The 22,776-nt window shown below is 39.4% G+C and overlaps 1 protein-coding gene across 1 annotated transcript in view; it reads left to right on the top strand.

Moving 5' to 3' along the window:
• Positions 1-22,776, top strand: part of unc80 (unc80, NALCN channel complex subunit) — a 1,843,891-nt gene that overhangs the window by 1,189,054 nt on the left and 632,061 nt on the right. The window contains exon 42 of the mRNA XM_090378420.1: positions 85-239. Within this exon, the coding sequence (XP_090234546.1) occupies positions 85-239 (155 nt within the window). The remainder of the gene's footprint in view (positions 1-84; positions 240-22,776) is intronic.

Raw genomic sequence — 22,776 nt, 5'->3', positions numbered from 1 at the left:
TTTCGTTTATAACATTTTGATAAAATAACAATGTTATTTAATGTGGAATTTAAGTTACATTTATTTTGATATGTTTTATTTTAGATCAGATGCACAGTTTGGATGCCTTTGTACGTGACTTTTATTTCTTCAAACGTTCCCAATATCCACAGTTGTCATTAGTTCATATGAATCCTGAATCAGCATTTGAAACCCTCCAGAAGCAAGCTTTCACCCTTCATTTTGTAGAGCTTGGAAAGGTTAGCTAGTTTTTCTTTATAAATGCTGCAATTAGATCTACTTAATATAGAGTGAATTATTTTTAGGCCACTTTAGACAAATATAAGAGTAAAAATAAGTATCTTATTTCATAAATGCAAAATTATTGGCCCCAAGTGCCAAATGTTTCTAATGATCAGGTGATTTCTGTAGTCATAGAGTACTGTATATTTCTAGAGTCTGAACAGATTCTCTACTGTATATATACATATATATAGGTGCCTAAAAAGTATCAGCACAAAAGTTCATAAGAAAGGAAAGACACCTTTATTTTATTTATATATTAACCATACTAACTACTAATCTACTTCTGCTTGGTCACTAGTTGGCACCACTCCTATCTCCCCATGGTGGGGCCAGAAACCTGGGAAGAAAAGCTCTTACTCCTAGGGTAAAAAGGAGCAAACATGAGTGATCCAAATATCACAACTACAGATCCCAAAGGTCTGACTCCTTTGAATCAGAAAAATGACAATAATAGGACTATTGAAACTAAAAGATAAAAAAAAGAATTGACATCACTTTATACACCTACTTTTATAGTCTTTCATCCTACGACAGAACAGCCATTAGGAAAACTGTCTCTGTTTGTCATCCAAAAATGTTTAGAAAGAGTGACTGGAACACATAAAAATGTCAATCACTGAAATGAGGCCACATTCTGGTTGAAACAGCAAATGCAAAACATGCAGAAAGACTGCTTCGAATAACATTTGGTGGGATCCCAGTAAAGGTCTTTCCCCATAATACCCTAAATACATGGAAAGGAGTAATTTCTGAATGGGGTCTCCGAAGAAGAAGAAATTAAAAATGAAATGGATGATAAAAGTGCCATAGTTGTGAGAAGAATTAAAGTAACTAGAGATGGGACACACCTCAACCAGATATCTCATACTGACCTTTAACACTTCCAAATCACCTACATTGGCGAAGGCCAGATGTCTAAGTTGTAACATCAGACCACACATCCCAAATCCTCTCCGCTGCTTTAAATGCCAAAAGTATGATCATTCACAAATGGCATGTAGTGGAATTGCTATCTGTTCCAATTGTGGATCTCAGGAACACAGCAGGCACCTCCGTAGCCAGGTGGGAAGGTGCAGTAGTGCATAGCACACGCTTCTTGATTAGACTGGGGTTCGAGCCCGTGACCACCAAATACGGAGGATGCGGAAAGGTCAGGGAATGACCACCACATATTCCCAGAGCAATATGGCTTTAGCTGCTAATGCTCCTAAAAACCAAATAACAAACAAACAGGAACACAGCAATCAAAACTGTCCAGCTGAGCAACCGAAATATCCAAACAGAAAGGGTGACCATTCTGCCTATTTCAAAATGTGTGAATATTAGAAAAGAGAAAAACAGATACAACAATATAAAGTAGAACATTCTGTCACATACCAAGGAGCCAAGAGAACTATCTTAGACTTTCCTATGCAAAGGTCATAAGAAATTGGCATACAATAGAGACCAAAAGAGATTTTACAATTCCTCCAAAGAAGTCTATTTCAGATTGGGTACGAGCACTACTTATAACATCTCTGCCAAAAACACCAAGCGAAACTCACCAACACCCCACTATCCGTACATCCTGATGTAAAACACTCAGAAACGAAAGTCCCTGAAGAAAAATGTAATGCCATAAGTCAGAAATCAACTGAACAAATGGAGATAGATGTGGCTAACCAAGCAGCAAAATCAGTACTAGAGATTTGTGTGGATGAAGAGATAGATACTGGAAAACCATATTTCCCCAAAAAGGAAAAACCTATATTTGAAAAATTTAAAACAGCATCTTGGAAACAGTCTGAAAACCTCCCCAAAACCAAATGATGAAAACCATAATCCAGTGGTACTGCAGAGGATTCCACACTAACGAACATGACATATGCAATCTGATTGCACAACATGCTCCACTATGTCTTTGCTTACAAGAAATCTTCCTTAGACATCAAGACTCTACCTCAATAAAGAACTATACGGCATATCGAAATTACAGAGTAACAAGCAGCACAGCCTACTGTGGTATGGCAATACTAGTAAATTCTCACATTCCTTCCCAGATTGTCCCACTAAACATGACCATTGAAGCGGTTGCAATATGCATGGCCACTAGATCCCTCATAACAGTAATGACAATATCGTTTCACCAAACCAAGATTTACTACAACAGGATTTAGAAGGCAGTAATGCAATTACCTTCCCCCTTGTGTATACTGGGTGACCTCAATGGACATAGCCCTGTGTGGGGTAACACAACCACAGGCTGGAGAGGAAGACAAATTGAATAATGGATAGAAGAGAATGATTTGACCTTGTTGAATGACGGCACACGTACATGTACACATCTTCCATCAGGAAATAGCACAGCTATCAACTTGTCTGTATGCTCTCCAATATTATTTCCAATACTTGATTGGTTAATACACAGTAATCATAACCATACATTAGGAACCACATGTGAAATCATGCAGAAGTCCCAGCCGTAAAATAAATCAAGCAGATTGGTAAACGTATAAATCTTTTGCAAAACTAAATGTTGGTACTATCAAGCAAAAATGCTTGTACAATATGTAACATTAAATAATTCAAGCTGCTTAGCTGGCTATTCCAAAAGCATTGACACAATTCCCAACAAACCAAAATCATGGTGGAATTAAGAATGTTTTCAGACTAAAAAAACGGTGAAACAAAACCTGAAATACTTTTCATAGATATCCAACTACAGAGAACCTCATATTGTTCAAAAAGGCACGAGCAAGAGCCAGATATATTAGAAGAGCCAGTAGGAAAGCATCCTGGATAAAATTTGCATCTATATTAACAAAAAACCAAGTTCCAAACATCTCAAACCGTTGAAATAAATTGAATAGCACTGGGTGAAACCTGAGCCAAAACATCAGTGACCATCTCATATACTCCCAGTTTTCAAATATACAAAGCAAGAATAGAAAGACACAAATTTAATTTTTCCACAAGAAATGATGAACAGTACAACTGTCATTAGTATTAGTTGAAGCATCCGATGCAGGAAAGCAAGTTTATGGAGCATCAGCCAAACAAAACATCCCATTTCACCCCTCCATTTGTTCCAAATGCCTGTCCAGCTCAGCCTTAAATTTATTTAGGCTATCAACTTCCAAAACAAAAGATGGTAGTTTGTTCCACCAATCAACTATCCACTGGCTAAAGGCAAATTTCTGCACACCTATTCTACCCCTGTCTTTCCTCAATTTGAATCTGTGCCCCCTCAAGTTCTTAATCTGAGCAAGAGGAAGAATCCCATCAGCATTCAGCTTGCTCAGCCCATTCAAGGCCTTATACACCTCAATCAGATCACCTTGCAGGTGCCTACTGTGCAAGCACTGCAATTTGCAGAACTTAAGCCTTTCTTCATAAGAGCACCCCTTTGTCCCCCTCACCAATCTTGTTGCTCTTCTTTGTACTTGTTCTAGCAACTCTACATCCTTCCTAAAATGAGGCCATCAGACATGTACACAGTACTCTCAGTGTGTCCTGATCATTGCCTTGTATAACGGGATAATCACCTTCCTGTCCCTGCTAGCAAAATTCCTATATATCATTGACAAGACTCCATGACCTGCCCTGGCAGCCCATCTGCACTGTTCAGCAAACTTCCTATTTGACTGCACAATTACCCCCCCAAAGTCATTTTGAATTTGAATTTTTTAATTTGTCAATCTTAAACTTCAGTTGACATTTGTCAGCCCACTTTCCCAACTTCTCTAGATCCAGTTGGAGTAGCATACTGTCTTTACTGTTGATAACAACCATGCCAACCTTTGTATCATATGCAAACTTGGACATTAAACCTAATATACTTTCATCAATATCATTGATAAATGTACAAAATAACAATGGGCCCAACACCGAACCCTGGGGAACTCCACTAATAACATTTGTCCACGAAGAGCAGTGTCCGTTGATTACCACTCTCTGTCGTCTCCCAGCCGACTGGGCTAGCCGACTGAGAGAGCAAAAATTCAAATTGAGAAAAGACAAAGGTAGGATAGATGTTAGATGTGCAGAAGTTTGCCTTTAGCAAGCGGGTGGTTGGTGGAACAGACTTCCATCCTTTGTTGAGGAAGCTGATAGCCTAAATAAACTTAAGGCTGAGTTGGACAAGTACTTGGAACGAACAGAGGGGAGAAATGGGAGCGTGTTTCTTTTTTTTTGGCTGATGCTGCATAAGCTTGCTTTCTTGCCTCATATACCTCTACTAATGCTAATGCTAAATAAATAATGAAATAAAGAAATGATGAAATATTGGTGAAATGAAAACTAGCTGAATTCAATAAAATAAGGCAAAACAGAGGCAATCTCCAAGGCAGAATGCACTGGTCCCAAAGGTACTAGTTATTGTTGGTGACTCTATTGTCAGGTAGACAGGGAATATACTATGCAAGAAGGATAGGTGGAACAGGACAGGGCATGTCTGCCAGGAGCAAAAGGTGATGTTGTACACATTGGAACTAATGACATTAAGAGTAAGAGACCTGCAGATTTACTCAACAAGTACAAGTCAATGTTGAAAAAAAGTCGCGAGTTAGGATTAAATGTGAAAATGTCTGCAATTCTGCCTAGACACGATAGGAGGGTGTATATAATGAGAGCCTTGTTGATCAATTTGGCCCTGGAGAGATTGAGCAAGGCACAAAGGATACAGAATTTTTTTCAGCCATGTCTGTGCTTGTTGACAGGAGAGACTGCTTCTACAGGGATAGGATACACTTAAATAGAAAGGGTGCAAGAATATTTGCTGATGCTATCGAGGCAGTATTATATTTTAGCATTAAATCAGCTCACACACCAACCATAAGAATAAGTATTTACTGTAACTAAAATATTTACATATTAAAATAAAATAAAATAACTAATTATATTAAATTAAATTATATACATGTAAAAACATTAAAACTGTGATAAAATCCTTAAGATAAAATACACTAAAATAAATCGGATTAAAAGCGATAAAAACAATAAAAGTCTCTGGAGCTTTCGGAAGCATCGGCTTCCTTCCTCAGCAGTAACAAAACTTCCTGCAGCACGTCCATATATAACAGGCTCATGGTACCTATACACGTGGTGCAGTCGGCGCATGGTCTGAACTGGAAGCGGAAATAGCTCAGGAACGTGTTAAGCAGAACCGTTCATCCGTACTTAGGATGATAGTTTCAAACAGAGGATGCATACGCATACCTCTGTCCCTATTCATAATATTGTGGTCGGATGAACAGATTCGTAGGCTCTCGAGCCATTTACGGTTCCAGAACCCATGCGCTCGATCCACGATAACCGCATCCTCTGGGGAAATTTGATGCTGCTACTCCCAAAAATGTTTGGCCACAGCAGACTTATTGTAATCAGCGGTTTTTATAGCATTTGCATGCTCCCCCAGACGATCCTTGAGCCGTCGTTTTGTCTCGCCCACATAACATTCCCCACAATCCGGGCATTTTATCCTGTATACTACTCCACTACTCAGGTCCTTTGCTATTGGGTCTTTTACCTGAGACAACACTGTGTGCAACCTCCGCCCGGGAAGCTGCACACAGCATGTTTTATAACCCCGCAAAACTCTAGCGAGATGCTCAGTAATGCCCGAATAGTAAGGAATGTATGCGGTAGCCACAGGAACAAACGGCTCCTGATGGTTAGACTCTATTCCTTTACTAAATCTGTCTATGATCCTCTGGGGGTATCCGCATTTTCTAAGGTCTGCTGTGACTCGTCTAATTTCACATTCTTTGTCCTCAGAGGTGGTGCAGTGTGACCCTGCTCTATCTAGTAGAGCTTTCACTACACTATTCTTATGCTGCCCAGCTTGTGCTGAACTATAATGGGTGTACTGGCCTCTGCACATAGGTTTTTTAAACACAGAAGTTTTGAGCCTAGGGCTTACCCTAGAGACCAGTACATCCAAGAAAGGAAGGGTACCTCCTGTTTCCACCTCTGAGGTAAATTGTATAAATTGGGAGAAGCTATTAAGCCAATGAAGTGCATCATCCTCTCTCCCCTTCTGGACCATGGTAAAGGTATCATCAACATACCTTTTCCATTTCTTTATGGGAAACTGACATCCACTAAAAACCCTGTCCTCTAACTCCTCCATGGCCAGATTGGCCACGATGGCGCTAATAGGAGATCCCATGGCTGTACCGTGAACCTGTTTGTACATAACACCTTGGTACACCATAGTGGTGCTGGCCAGACAAAGTTCCACACCCAAACAAATATCCTCTACATTTAAAAGCGATCTATTACTCAAAGAGACATCATTACTCAAAGATTTTCTAACACAATATATTCCATGTTTAATTGGAATGCATGTGAATAGTGATACCACATCAAAAGAAATCATGCTCTCGTTTTCATTTATAATCAGATCTTTCACAAAATTCACAAATTCTTTACTGTCTTTTATGACATAGATGGACTGGCCCACTATAGGCGAAATCAATTTAGCCAAATACCCTGACAAAGCATATGTGGAGCTTCCTATAAATGATACAATAGGTCTGAGTGGGACTTCTGTCTTATGAGTTTTTGGAAGTCCATAAAACCCCGGGAGTTGACATCCAGTAGCATGTAAGAACCAAAAGGTCTCCCTGGAAATCTTCTCTGCCTTTAACCAATCCTGTACCAGTTTATTAACGCGCCGCTCTAGGCCAACCAACGGGTTTCTCTGAATAACTTTATACGTATTATTGTTCTGTAAAAGGTCCATTGCTTTTTTGTGATAGTCTTCTTTGTTTAGGACAACCGTCGATCTGCCCTTGTCCGCAGGTAAAACCACAATTCCATCGTCTCTTCTCAGTTCATTCAAGGCTTTTCTTTGACTAAAGTTAAGATTCGGAGATACTTTCTTTACCTGGCTCAAAATAACGGCAGATTTAACCCGGATCTCATTAGCTAGGGCCTCCGGTAGCTTGCTGATGGCCCGTTCAATACCCATTGCTATCTCCGCAATGGGAGGTTTGGGAGGTACAAGCGTAAACTTAGGACCTAAATTTAAAACTCCCTCTTGCTCTTCCGTAAGTTGCCTATTACTCAAATTGTAAACAAAATGAGTACTTATATCGCTACGTTGTACTGTACCTTCTCCCAACAACCTATTAAACTTCATAATCTGCCTCTGTCTATAGGTATCCGCTATCCTAATAACTTTATCCAAAACGAATCTTCCAATGAGAGCCAAATGTCTGGAAGATACGCTACTACTAATATCATCCAGGTTTATTGTTTTTATCGCTTTTAATCCGGTTTATTTTAGTGTATTTTATCTTAAGGATTTTATCACAGTTTTAATGTTTTTACATGAATATAATTTAATTTAACATAATAGCAGTTTTTGTAAATAGTTATTTTATTTTATTTTAATATGTAAATATTTTAGTTACAGTAAATACTTATTCTTATGGTTGGTGTGTGAGCTGATTTAATGCTAAAATATGAATTTTCCCAACCTCAGAGACCTTTTTCAGGATATCGTTAGAGGCAGTATTAGGTGGGTCGGAAAACTGCTAGTTTCGGAGTATACACAGACTAAAAGGTTAACAGTGGCTGAAGGCAGAGATAAAAGTGATTCTTGCCCTGCTTCTATTAGAATGAGCAGCAGCGTGGAAATCAAGGTAATGGAGATTTCCAGGACTGCTGCGAGTCATAGCAGAACAAGTAAATACATGGGCTGTGATAGGGTAACTAAGAGTAGGAACAGGGTGCATGTACACCAATGCTAGGAGTATAGTTAATAAATTTGATAAGCTTGAAGTGCTAGTCAAGACATCAAAGGCAGATATTGTTGGGATATCAGAAAAGTGGTGTCACATAGATATAAGCAGTGCAGAATTGGAATTTGGGGAGTACAATGTGTACAGGAAGGATAGGCAGCACAGCACAGGAACACAAAATCTAAGGAAGTGAATCCAATTGATGTTGGTGGACAATGCAGTGTTGAGTCTGTTTGGTATGAAATAAGCAGTGGGAAAGGAAAAATGAGAGTAGGTGTGCATTATAGGCCTAATGAATCTGATGAGCCAGGTGGGCAGGAGCAGCAGTGCATCGCACATGCATCTTGATTAGACCAAGGTTCGAGCCTGTGACCACCAAATACGGAGGAGGCGGAAACATCAGGGAAAGACCACTGCATATGCTGGACCAATATCACCTTAGTTGATAATGCTCCTAAAAACCAAATAACAAACAAACGAATCTAATGAGTATAATGAGCAATTGTGCAGAGAAATAGAGTGGGTCAGTAAATCAGAATGTCTTGTACTGGGGGATTTTAACTATCCAGATATTGACTGGAACTTGTAGTGGCCACTCGCACACTAGCAAGACTTTTGTGGATTTATTGGGTGACTGTTTTCTAGATCTAATTATCAGCAGTGATTATTCATGTATTAAGAATATGCAGATAAAGGAACCACTGGGTGATACTGATTTGGGAATTACTTAAAGATATAACTACCATCAGGGGTAAAGGGTAGGGTTTTACTTTCGTAAAGGTGACTACAGAGGTCTCAGACAGTTTTTAAATTCTGTACAGTGGGATCAACTGATGATGTTACCAACATTGAATTCTAAATGGGAAGCCTTCAGGAACTTAATTTTGGAGGCTGTTAGGCTTTGCATTTCAACTAAGAAATTCTGTTCAAGGTTTAGGACTAAATGAATGTCAGATGAACTAATGAGGCTCGTGGCAGAGAAGAAAAATGCATGGAATACATATAAAATAACAGGTGACACAGAAGCCTATGATAGATATAAGGTGGTTTGTAACCAAGTCACAAAGGAGGTAGTAGTAGTGGCATGTGATGCAAGAAAGCAAGTGTATGAGCTTATGCAGCATCAGCCAAAAAAAAAAAAAAAAAAAAAAAATCACACCATTCCCTCCAAATGGTGTGATTTTTTAGGTTAGGCAGGTGAAGGCTGGTTACGAGAATTTCTTGGCAAAGGATGCAAAGAAAAACAGCAAAGAGTTCTTTACTTATGTAAACTCCAGAAGGAAAGGAATAAATCAAACTGGACCACTTAACATAGATGGGTTGACTTCATGATCATGCTCAGGTAGCAGATAAACTGAATGAGTATTTTGCATCTACATTCACACATAAGGAGTCATTCAATGAGGGGAGTGCCAGAAGTTTATCAAACGCTAAGGGGAAGCTAAGTGATTTTGTAATTACTGAGAGCAAAGTGGAGGAGAATTGTTGAAGTGAAACATAAGGAAGGCACCTGGGGTGGAGAGGATCTATCCAGTTATATTAAAGGAGACAGCAAAGAAAGTAAGCAAACACCTTAGCCATAATTATGAGAGCTTCCTTGGACTCAGGGGAAGTCCCCATGGACTGGTGGTGTGCAAATGTATCATCAATTCACAAAGGGGGTTCAAAAGTTGATACTAATAACTATAGACCTGTTAGCTTAACCTGTGTTCCAGGAAAAATAATGGAATCACTGGTTAAAGAAGCAACTGAAGTTCAGGATCATCTAGACATGACTGCAGTAATAGTTAAGACACAGCATGGGTTTGTTAAAAGGAGGTCTTGTCTGTCCAATTTGATTGGATACTATGATGTGGTCACAAAGGAACTGAATGATCAAAATAATTTTGATATCATATACTTGGATTTCAGGAAAGCTTTTGATACTGTTGCATATGGAAGACTGCTGTTCAAATTGGAGAGGTATTGTATTAAGGGTAAGTTGCTACAATGGATAAAGGGATCATTGAGTGGGAGACGACACATTTTTTTTTTTTTTTTTGGTAGTTGTTGGCGCATCGACTTCTGTGGCCATAATGCACCTTCCAAGCTTTTTGCAGTACTTTGATCCAAGCCCAAGGCGGGATTCGAACCCACGACCTTTGGGTTGCCAGGCATTCATGTAAAAACATTAAAACTGTGATAAAATCCTTAAGATAAAATACACTAAAATAAACCGGATTAAAAGCGATAAAAACAATAAACCTGGATGATATTAGTAGTAGCGTATCTTCCAGACATTTGGCTCTCATTGGAAGATTCGTTTTGGATAAAGTTATTAGGATAGCGGATACCTATAGACAGAGGCAGATTATGAAGTTTAATAGGTTGTTGGGAGAAGGTACAGTACAACGTAGCGATATAAGTACTCATTTTGTTTACAATTTGAGTAATAGGCAACTTACGGAAGAGCAAGAGGGAGTTTTAAATTTAGGTCCTAAGTTTACGCTTGTACCTCCCAAACCTCCCATTGCGGAGATAGCAATGGGTATTGAACGGGCCATCAGCAAGCTACCGGAGGCCCTAGCTAATGAGATCCGGGTTAAATCTGCCGTTATTTTGAGCCAGGTAAAGAAAGTATCTCCGAATCTTAACTTTAGTCAAAGAAAAGCCTTGAATGAACTGAGAAGAGACGATGGAATTGTGGTTTTACCTGCGGACAAGGGCAGATCGACGGTTGTCCTAAACAAAGAAGACTATCACAAAAAAGCAATGGACCTTTTACAGAACAATAATACGTATAAAGTTATTCAGAGAAACCCGTTGGTTGGCCTAGAGCGGCGCGTTAATAAACTGGTACAGGATTGGTTAAAGGCAGAGAAGATTTCCAGGGAGACCTTTTGGTTCTTACATGCTACTGGATGTCAACTCCCGGGGTTTTATGGACTTCCAAAAACTCATAAGACAGAAGTCCCACTCAGACCTATTGTATCATTTATAGGAAGCTCCACATATGCTTTGTCAGGGTATTTGGCTAAATTGATTTCGCCTATAGTGGGCCAGTCCATCTATGTCATAAAAGACAGTAAAGAATTTGTGAATTTTGTGAAAGATCTGATTATAAATGAAAACGAGAGCATGATTTCTTTTGATGTGGTATCACTATTCACATGCATTCCAATTAAACATGGAATATATTGTGTTAGAAAATCTTTGAGTAATGATGTCTCTTTGAGTAATAGATCGCTTTTAAATGTAGAGGATATTTGTTTGGGTGTGGAACTTTGTCTGGCCAGCACCACTATGGTGTACCAAGGTGTTATGTACAAACAGGTTCACGGTACAGCCATGGGATCTCCTATTAGCGCCATCGTGGCCAATCTGGCCATGGAGGAGTTAGAGGACAGGGTTTTTAGTGGATGTCAGTTTCCCATAAAGAAATGGAAAAGGTATGTTGATGATACCTTTACCATGGTCCAGAAGGGGAGAGAGGATGATGCACTTCATTGGCTTAATAGCTTCTCCCAATTTATACAATTTACCTCAGAGGTGGAAACAGGAGGTACCCTTCCTTTCTTGGATGTACTGGTCTCTAGGGTAAGCCCTAGGCTCAAAACTTCTGTGTTTAAAAAACCTATGTGCAGAGGCCAGTACACCCATTATAGTTCAGCACAAGCTGGGCAGCATAAGAATAGTGTAGTGAAAGCTCTACTAGATAGAGCAGGGTCACACTGCACCACCTCTGAGGACAAAGAATGTGAAATTAGACGAGTCACAGCAGACCTTAGAAAATGCGGATACCCCCAGAGGATCATAGACAGATTTAGTAAAGGAATAGAGTCTAACCATCAGGAGCCGTTTGTTCCTGTGGCTACCGCATACATTCCTTACTATTCGGGCATTACTGAGCATCTCGCTAGAGTTTTGCGGGGTTATAAAACATGCTGTGTGCAGCTTCCCGGGCGGAGGTTGCACACAGTGTTGTCTCAGGTAAAAGACCCAATAGCAAAGGACCTGAGTAGTGGAGTAGTATACAGGATAAAATGCCCGGATTGTGGGGAATGTTATGTGGGCGAGACAAAACGACGGCTCAAGGATCGTCTGGGGGAGCATGCAAATGCTATAAAAACCGCTGATTACAATAAGTCTGCTGTGGCCAAACATTTTTGGGAGTAGCAGCATCAAATTTCCCCAGAGGATGCGGTTATCGTGGATCGAGCGCATGGGTTCTGGAACCGTAAATGGCTCGAGAGCCTACGAATCTGTTCATCCGACCACAATATTATGAATAGGGACAGAGGTATGCGTATGCATCCTCTGTTTGAAACTATCATCCTAAGTACGGATGAACGGTTCTGCTTAACACGTTCCTGAGCTATTTCCGCTTCCAGTTCAGACCATGCGCCGACTGCACCACGTGTATAGGTACCATGAGCCTGTTATATATGGACGTGCTGCAGGAAGTTTTGTTACTGCTGAGGAAGGAAGCCGATGCTTCCGAAAGCTCCAGAGACTTTTATTGTTTTTATCGCTTTTAATCCGATTTATTTTAGTGTATTTTATCTTAAGGATTTTATCACAGTTTTAATGTTTTTACATGTATATAATTTAATTTAATATAATTAGTTATTTTATTTTATTTTAATATGTAAATATTTTAGTTACAGTAAATACTTATTCTTATGGTTGGTGTGTGAGCTGATTTAATGCTAAAATATAATACTGCCTCGATAGCATCAGCAAATATTCTTGCACCCTTTCTATTTAAGTGTATCCTATCCCTGTAGAAGCAGTCTCTCCTGTCAACAAGCACAGACATGGCTGAAAAAAATTCTGTATCCTTTGTGCCTTGCTCAATCTCTCCAGGGCCAAATTGATCAACAAGGCTCTCATTATATACACCCTCCTATCGTGTCTAGGCAGAATTGCAGACATTTTCACATTTAATCCTAACTCGCGACTTTTTTTCAACATTGACTTGTACTTGTTGAGTAAATCTGCAGGTCTCTTACTCTTAATGTCATTAGTTCCAATGTGTACAACATCACCTTTTGCTCCTGGCAGACATGCCCTGTCCTGTTCCACCTATCCTTCTTGCATAGTATATTCCCTGTCTACCTGACAATAGAGTCACCAACAATAACTAGTACCTTTGGGACCAGTGCATTCTGCCTTGGAGATTGCCTCTGTTTTGCCTTATTTTATTGAATTCAGCTAGTTTTCATTTCACCAATATTTCATCATTTCTTTATTTCATTATTTATTTAGCATTAGCATTAGTAGAGGTATATGAGGCAAGAAAGCAAGCTTATGCAGCATCAGCCAAAAAAAAAGAAACACGCTCCCATTTCTCCCCTCTGTTCGTTCCAAGTACTTGTCCAACTCAGCCTTAAGTTTATTTAGGCTATCAGCTTCCTCAACAAAGGATGGAAGTCTGTTCCACCAACCACCCGCTTGCTAAAGGCAAACTTCTGCACATCTAACATCTATCCTACCTTTGTCTTTTCTCAATTTGAATTTTTGCTCTCTCAATTGATTATTCTGAGCAAGAGGAAAAATTCCATCAGCATTGAGCATGCTCAAACCATTCAAGGCTTTATACACCTCAATCAGATCACCTCGCAGGTGCCTAGTCTCCAGACACTGTAATTTGCAAAATTAAGCCTTTCTTTGTAAGAGCAACCCTTTGTTCCATTCACTAATCTTGTTTCCCTTCTCTTTACTCTTTGCAACAGCTCTACATCCTTCTTAAAATGAGGCCTCCAGACCTGTATACAGTACTCAAGGTGTGTGTCCTGACCATAGCCTTATATAAGGGGATAATCACCTCCTTATCCATGCTAGAAAAATTCCTGTATATCATTGACAAGACACTATGAGCTACTCTTGCAGACTGTCTGCAGTGCTCAGAAAATTTCATATCTGCCTACACAATTATCCCCAGTTCCTTTTCATTCTGTACTACTGTCAGTGTAGTACCACTCTGGGGTTGCTTCTTCCCATATGTAGTACTTTACATTTGTCAATGTTAGACTTCATTTGCCACCTCTCAGCCCATCTGTTCAACTTTTCTAAATCCTGTTGCAGCAACAGACTGTCATTAGTGTCCTTAACAACCCTGCCAACCTTTATGTCATCTGCAAACTTGGACATTAAGCTTGATATACCATCATCAGTGTCATTTATAAATACAGAAAACAACATTGGACCCAATACTAAACCGCGAGGGACTCCACTAATAACATTAACTCCACAATGAGCAGTGTCCATTGATTACCACTCTTTGTCTTCTCCCACTCAACCATCCCTTTATCCATAGCAGCAATTTGCCTCCAATGCCACACTGCTCCAATTTGTGCAGCAGTCTTCCATGTGCAATAGTATCAAAAGCCTTTCTAAGATCCAAATATATGATATCAAAGTTCTTCCCTGCATCCAGTTCCTTTTGACCACATTATAGTATCCAATCAAATTGGTCAGGCAAGACCTTCCCTTAACAAAACCATGCTGTGTCCGAGGTATAACTGAAATGTCTCATCTAGATGATCCTGCAGTGCTTCTTTAACCAGTGCCTCAATTAATTTTCCTGGAACAGAAGTTAAACTAACAGGTCTATAATTACTTGTGTTGCTCTTTGATCCTCCTTTGTGAATTGGAGTCACATTTGCACATCTCCAGTCCATAGGTATCTCCCCTATCCAAAGAAACTCTCGTAATTATGGCTAAGGGTTTGCTTACTTCCTTTTCTGCCTCCTTTAATATAACTGGTTAGATCCCATCCACCCCAAGTGCCTTTCTTGTGTTTATCTTTAACAATTTCTCCTCCACTTTACTCTCAGTTATTATAGGATTATCTAGCTTAATGCCAGAGTTTAATACATCTCTGGCATTCCCCTCCCTGAATAAATCCACATGTGTGAACATAGAGGGAAAATATTTATTTAGTTTGTTAGATACCTGAGCAGGATCAAGAAAAGTGGAACCATCAATATCAAGTGGACCAATCTGATTCAACCCCTTCCTTCTAGAGTTTACATAAGTAAAGACTTCTTTATTGTTTTTCTTTGCATCGATTGCCAAAGATTTCTTGTAATCTGCCTTTGCCTGACTAACCTCCTTTGTGACTTGGTTACAGACCAGCTTATATCTGTCATAGACTTCCATGTCACCCATTAATTTATATGTATCCCATGCATTTTTCTTCTCTTCCCCGTGACTCATTAGTTCATCTGACATCCATTTAGGTCTAAACGTGAAACAATATTTCTTAGTACTATGTAAAGCCTAATATCTTCCAAGATAAATTCTTTGAATGCTTCCCATTTTGAATTTGCTGTTGGTAACATCATCAGTTGGTCCCACCATATAGAATTTAAATACTGTCTCAGACCACCGTAGTCACCTTTACAAAAGCAAAAACTCTTCCCTTTACCCCTCATGGTAGTTACTTCTTTGAGTAAATCCCACTTCAGCACACTGTGATCACTGCCACCTAGTGGTTCCTTTATCTGCAGATTCTTAATGCATGAAGAATCACTACTGATAATCAGATCAAGAGTATTACTTCCTCTAGTTGCCTCCCGAACATGCTGATATATATAAAACAATCATCCAATAAATCCACAAAAGCCTTGCTAGTGTGTGAGCGACCAATCCTCAAATTCCAGTCAATATCTGGGAAAATTAAAGTCCCCCATTATGACTCTGATTTACTGGCCCACTCTATTTCCCTGTACAGTTCCTTATTATATTCATCAGAATCATTAGGCCTATAACATACTCCTACTGTTAGTTTTGATATCTGAATGCTTATGTCACACCAAACTGACTCGACACTGCACTGTCCAACAATGTCGACTGCCTTCACTTCCTTGGATTTTATGTATTTTTTAACTTATACCATTACCCCTCCTCCCTTCCTATCCTGTCTATCCTTTCTGTAGACATTGTACTCTCCAAATTCCAGTTCTGCATTCCTTATATCTTTGTGACACCACGTCTCTGATATTCCAACAATGTCTGCCTTTGATGTTTTGAACAATACCTCAAATTCATCAAATTTATTTACCAAACTTCTAGTATTGGTGTACATGCAAGTGTACATGCACCTGTTCCTATTCTTAGCTACCCTAACACAACCCATGTGTTTACTTGTACCACAGTGACTCTCAGCAGTCTCTGAAATACCCTGGATCTTGTTTTCCCGGCTGCTGCTCATTCCAATCAAAGCAGTGCAAGAATCACTTTCGCCTCTGCCAGTTGCTACTGTTAATCTATTAGTCCTTGTATCTTCCCAAGCTAGCTGTTTTCCGACCCACCTAACACTGCCTCGATAGCATCAGCAAATATTCTTGCGCCCTTTCTATTTAAGTGTATCCCATCCCTGTAGAAGCAGTCTCTCCTGTTAACAAGCACAGACCAGGCTGAAAAAAATTCTACCTCATGAGCCTTGCACAATCTTTCCTGGGCCGAATTGATCGACAAGGCTCTCTTCATATACTCCTTCCTATTGTGTCTGGGCAGATTTGCAGACATTTTCAAATTCAACCATAAATCACAGCTTTTTTTTCAACTGTGATCTCTACTTGTTAAGTAATTCTGCCGGTCTCCTACTCTTAATATCATTAGTGCCAATGTGTGCAACAATATCACCCTTTGTGCCTTTAAAAGACGAAATCTGCTCTGTGTCGTCAGCATTTGCCCCTGGCAGACATACCCTGGTCCTGTTCCACCTATCCTTTTTACATAGCATGCTTTGTATGTCACTTTTTAATGTTACATACAAAGAGACATATTTGTATGTTACATTTTTTTAACATGGAATGTTACATATTTGTATGTTACATGTTAAATTTTTTATGTAACAATATGTAAAATTGTATGTAACGTTTTAAGTATTCAAACAGTATTAGAATCTTTAAGACACACAGTGTTTTTCTTTTTATTTTCAAATAAGCAGAAAAAAATATTAATATTGATAAAAATACAAAAGAACAGTTAGACATAAAATAGAAAGAACAATCTCTTAGTCCCTCCTATTCTGCATTGGAAAGACCATTAAATGTCTGAAATTTCAAACTGCACATATGCATATATTTCTGCTTATTGTATATATATAAATATTATTAAAAATTTTTAAAAAATACATATTATGCATGTACTGATGAGCCAAAACATTATGACCAGCGAGTCATTATGTTATGCAAATCTTGTCATCAAACTGCCAGGCACTCTGATTTCTACCACATACCTAGACATCATTGCTGACCAGGTACACACTTTCATGGCAACGGTCTCCCCCTATGGCGGTGCCATCTTTCAGCAGGATAATGCATAATGCCACACTGCCCGGATTGTTTGAGACTGGTTCGCGGAACATAAGAAAGACTTCAAGGTATCACCCTGGCCTCCTCCAAATTCTCCAGATATCAATCCCATTGAGCATCTGTGGTTTGTGTTTAAATAGCAACTCCGATCTGTGGCATCTCAACCACAGACCTTACAAGAGTTAAAGTATCTGTTGGTTGTGCTGGTACCAGATACCACAAGACACATCGTCTTGTGGTATCTGGACAATGTGTCTTGTGGTATCTGGTACCAGATACCACAAGACACAAGACCCAATGTTTTTGTTCATTTCGGTATTTGATACTCTTAATTATTTTCATTTTCAAGCTTATTTTAAAATTTATTTCAAATATAGATACCTTTATAGCACACAAAAATTTCAACTTGTGTATTTGCTTCCCTTAGACTAATGGCTAGTTTGAGAATATACTGGGTTTTATGTTAATGTCTTTATGCTGCAAAAACAATAATAAAACTTTCAAAACGAATTAGGGTAAGACAGTAAAGGTTTATTGACCTAGTGGAAGAGGAAAAACAAGTAATCTGAAATTTTAAACAAACCTGACAGCAGCGCTTGTCCAGTATCATGCCATTTTCTCTGCAAAATCCCAATAGTTACAAAAATGGTCGACCCAACTCAAGTTGTTGCACTCAATTTCTATATGAACACTATAAAAAAATCACTTCAGAAACTACTGTCGTAAAAGTTTGACTGTCAGGTTGGGAAATAATGGAAGTAAGGCATTTAGGCAGAGGTCTGGTTTTCGGTGCCACACTTCTTGTGTGCACCAGCACTGGGCTGGTGCACACAGGAAGGGTGGCACAGTAAGAGACTGAGACTATTGATTTGACTTATGATGAGGAGTCAGAGGAAGAGACTGTTCATGTGGTGCCTTCATAGCCAGGTGGGTAGGAGCAGCAGTGCATAGCACACGCTTCTTGATTAGACTGGGGTTCGAGCCCATGACCACCAAATATGGAGGATGTGGAAAGGTCAGGCAATGGCCACTGTATATCCCCGGAGCAATATGGCTTTAGTTGCTAATGCTCCTAAGAACCAAATAACAACTGTTCATGTACAAGGAAATGAGACACAAGTCCAATGTAACAGTTAATGTAGAACAATGACCAAACTAAAAGACATTAAAGCAGTGATTAAGAAAGATTATTTTTCAGTCCAACACCTTTCATGAAAGGTGTTGGACATATTATTCTTATGGGATGAACTTGAGAATGCACTGATGAAGACCGAACTGTGGGTTAACAGCCTTATTATCTTAGGCCCAACAAGGATTTGTCCTGATTAAACCAAATAAATTTGGATAAGTGTTTCAGACTGAAAGTCTAAAATCACAAAAAGGAATTTGATTTTACAACCACAAAAGGAATTGACTGACACAAGGCTGTGATTGTTAGATCCAAATCTGAAAGATTCAGAATTATTGATCTAGGGGTCAAGTGAAGAAATAAAATCAGAGCTTCTAAACAAGGTTGTGCCCATCTTGGATGATGTAAAGATCCTGTGAAGTCCTCCTCAGTAGGTTGAAACACCTATCAAGGGGGACATTCAAAAAATTACAACCTGCTCCATCTGATGTAACTTATGGACTCAATCTAGAGGGTCTAGATAGATCCTCTAGACTGAGTCCATAAGTTGTCATATTTGATGCTGATAAAGAAGTCATGAGAGACCACCTTAACGAACAGCTCTGGTGCCGAAATCTCCAAGATGCCAGGATTTAAGAAGATCCGTTTTATGCAACAGTTGGTCTGGTGGCAAGGAATAAAGCCAGGAATAGAAATTCTTATAATTTTGTGGTACATTGCTCTAGTTCTTGACAAGTGAGAAACATCTTGGCAAGAACTAGTGTCTTTGTGTGTTGGTCATCGCATATGGTGTGTGACCTCTTTGTTTCAACTCAGTGCTACCGCTGCATGGCTTTTGGCCATGTGGATGAGGGAAGGGGGAGCATTGTAAGAATGATGCCTTCTACAGACATTGTAAGAGGTCAAGATCACTCCTTCAAGGAGTGCTCTAAGATTGTGGATTCTTCTCGCTGTGTAAATTGCTGGAAAACAAAGCTTCCCTTCATTGTATTCTGCAGTGAACAGATCCCAGATCCTATCCTGAATTTGATTGGGCATTTGATATTGTCCAAAGAAGGACAGTGTTGTCAGTAATCCTCTGGGCTGTGCTGGGGGTCAAATACCCAGTGGTTCACCGGGAGTTGAAATGATGCTGATTGATGAGGATTTGTGACTGATAATGTCAGGAAGGTGTCGTTTCCCGTGCTTAAGACCTTTGCATGGTCATATATTTTGTAGGACTTGGGGATTTCCGGCTCTGTGTTTAATTACATTTTAATCTAATAGGACTGTAAAATTTGATAGACCTGAGTTGATTGAGCATCAGGTAGATTAGTGAGAGCTAGGATAGTAGTGACCTACTTCCAGGCCTCCGTAACCGAGTGGTCAGGAGCGGGAGTGCAGTAGCACACGCTCTTTGAGTAGACCGGGATTCAAGCCCTTGACTGCTGAATACGGTCGATCTGCCAACCCGCACTGGACCAGCGTGGCAGATTATGGTCCAAATCCCTCAGCATGAGTTGTTGAGGAGGCTTCCATCCTGCAGTGGGTTGATAATGGCTGCACTTTTTTTTTTTTTTTTCCTTGTGGTGGGGATGATAACTTGTGGTGTGAGCTATAATGCCCTGTCCATGCCACGAGGCTAAAGGTCACTCCCATTCTGATTAAAATCTCTCTTTTCATTTATTTTGCATTTAAGTTGATCCAGAGTTTGAGATCCTGTTCATAGTTATTATATAACACACAGTTATCTTTTGTTTGAGACACTATGAATAGATGAGACTAATTTTGCATGTATATGAGAGCACAAGGGGAAAATAGGCATATCAGTTCCCTTAAATGTAAATGCAAATTCAGGCTTGTAAATATAGGGAGTGAGGCATTTAGACAGCTGGCTGGTGAGGACACAGTAGAATTATTGCAACATTCTCTCTTTGACACATCTATGAAGCAAAAGAACTGTAAAAGGATCCCAGTTAATTGGTGGTCAGGTGAGTTAAGTAATCTTTGGAGGCAGGTCTATAAAGTGCAGAGAAGGTATCAATGAGTCATCATAACTGTTGGGAGGAGGTTTATGCACTTCGAGTAGACTATCAGAGGCTATGGATATTTTGCCATTCCATGCAGTTATGCATGTGATGGTAAAAATGAAATTATCTGCCTGGAGATAATTCTGGTCACATCAATAAGTAATCAGAACCAGTGGGATTGTATGTAAGCGGTGTACTAGCAGGATGCTATTCTATTGGAAGTGTTGAGGTGGAAAGTATATCTTCAGTTTTGGATCGTCTAATTGGGGTTGCTGCCTCTGTTCAAGATGGATATTTTGCCATTTGAACACATGTGTTGATTAAAAGGTTGAATCATGCTTACATTGGAGTACAGGATGAAAATCCAAGATCCTTTTAGTTTGACAAGCTCGATGATGCAGTGCACCAGATAAGGAATAATAAATGACGAGGGATAGACCTCATTGTAGAAGTGGTCATTAAATGGACCCATCAGTTTGTATCAGGAATTCCTCTTGAGGTCTTTAATAGTTGTCTATGTGATGGGGGTCTTTCCATTATCATGGAAGGATGCTTTACAAAAAGCTCCTATTGAAGGCACCATCTATGCCAGAAAAAAAATAATTCTTGATCTTATCAACCTGTTGCCCTCCTTCCTGGATTTGGAAAGGTTTTTTAGAAAATGTTTGTGAGAAGGATCGTGGATTGTACAGAAAGAAACTTATGCTGGTCTAGCAAGAAATATGGATTCATTCAGTATCATGGAATGAGGGTCATATATGAGGGTCAAATAGTAAGTATGTCCTTGGATTTTCAGGGAGCTTTTGAACTCCATTCAATGGGACAGTGTTCTTATGATGTTGCGGCTAGCAGGCTGCTCAAATACGATCTTTAGAGTGGTGAATGGCTACTTTACATTGTTATTGGTTGGTTCAGTTGTATGAGAGGTGACTAGTCCTAATCTCTCTTCCCAATTCCAAGATTATTTTCGGAGCTAACATTCACCAGAATGGTTTAGCAGAACAAAAGATTATTCAGGCTTTCACAATGGTTAATGCTTGGAAGAATTTCTTTAAAATTCACTTTTCAATGTATCAAATCAGTCCCATAACCTTCCTACCTTCTGTAATACACTGTAGGAGGCAACCATAGATATCACCATCACAATGTGGTCCATCTCCCATAAAATCTCCAGGTGGTGAGTTAACAACACATGGACCACCTCTGACCACAGGGACTTTACCTGTGCCATTAATACCACACCCTGTCACCAGATGAGACACCAACTGACCATTGGTGGCAATCATTGTTATGTCATCAAACAGACTAACTGAAACCAATTCACCATCTCCCTTGAAGCATCACTGGAGTTCCAGAACCTCGATGTAGATACACATCAGATCAAACTAACCTAGATAATCACAAATGCATGTTACCAATTCATCCAGAAAAAGAACCCTAGTCCTAGTGCTGTTCGATGGCAATTCTTAGAACTTCAGTGGCAGCAACACATAATTCAAGCAAAGAGGAGGGCATTCCAGTGTGCCCACTCCACTTGACCTATAGACAAGGTTGAAGCCTTTAGAATAGACTACCAATAAGCAAGAAATGTATACATTACACTCAGCAGACAATGAAAGAAAACTTCATGGGAGCACCTAATTTCCACAATTGGTAATTCTGAATACGATACACTCCCCTGGGGGAGTGTATCGTATAACCACTAACAAACTCCCCAGGGTTGAAGTCATTGCCTCTACTGTAACCCCTTCTGGGGTTACAGTAGAGGCAATGGCATCATGGCACTTTTGTCATAGTCAATAAATAATATCATAGATGCAGTTTTCTACCAGCAAAAGTAATTTTATTTTAAACAATAGTTTAAAATAAATAAAACTACCAGCAAATTTATTTTAAACAATAAATAATAAAAATAAACAAACAATAATTCAAGACAATGACACATACCACTCCAATAGTACTGAAGAACCTTTTATCATAGAAGAATTACAGTTAGCTATCAACTGGACCAAAGACAGAAAATGCCCTGAGCCTAATCTCCTTTAGCCTGAAAATATTAAAAAAAAAAAAACCACTTCCACTTCACCCCTCTGTTCATTCAAAATACCTGTCCAGCTGAGCCTTAAACTTATTTAGCCTATCAACCTCCACCACAAGGGATGGAAGTCTGTTCCACCAACCAACCACCCGCTGGCTAAAGGCAAATTTCCGCACGTCTATCCTACATCTGTCTTTCCTCAATTTGAATTTATGCCCTCTCAGGTGATTTTTCTGAGCTAGAGGAAGAATCCCATCAGCATTGAGCATGCTTAAACCATTCA

Source organism: Mastigoproctus giganteus, chromosome 7 (assembly GCF_048544385.1).
Source record: "Mastigoproctus giganteus isolate SK-2022 chromosome 7, ASM4854438v1, whole genome shotgun sequence".
NCBI lineage: Eukaryota > Metazoa > Arthropoda > Arachnida > Uropygi > Thelyphonidae > Mastigoproctus > Mastigoproctus giganteus.
The sequence above is the reverse complement of the archived record's forward strand: the minus strand, read 5'-3'. Positions and strand labels throughout refer to the sequence as shown.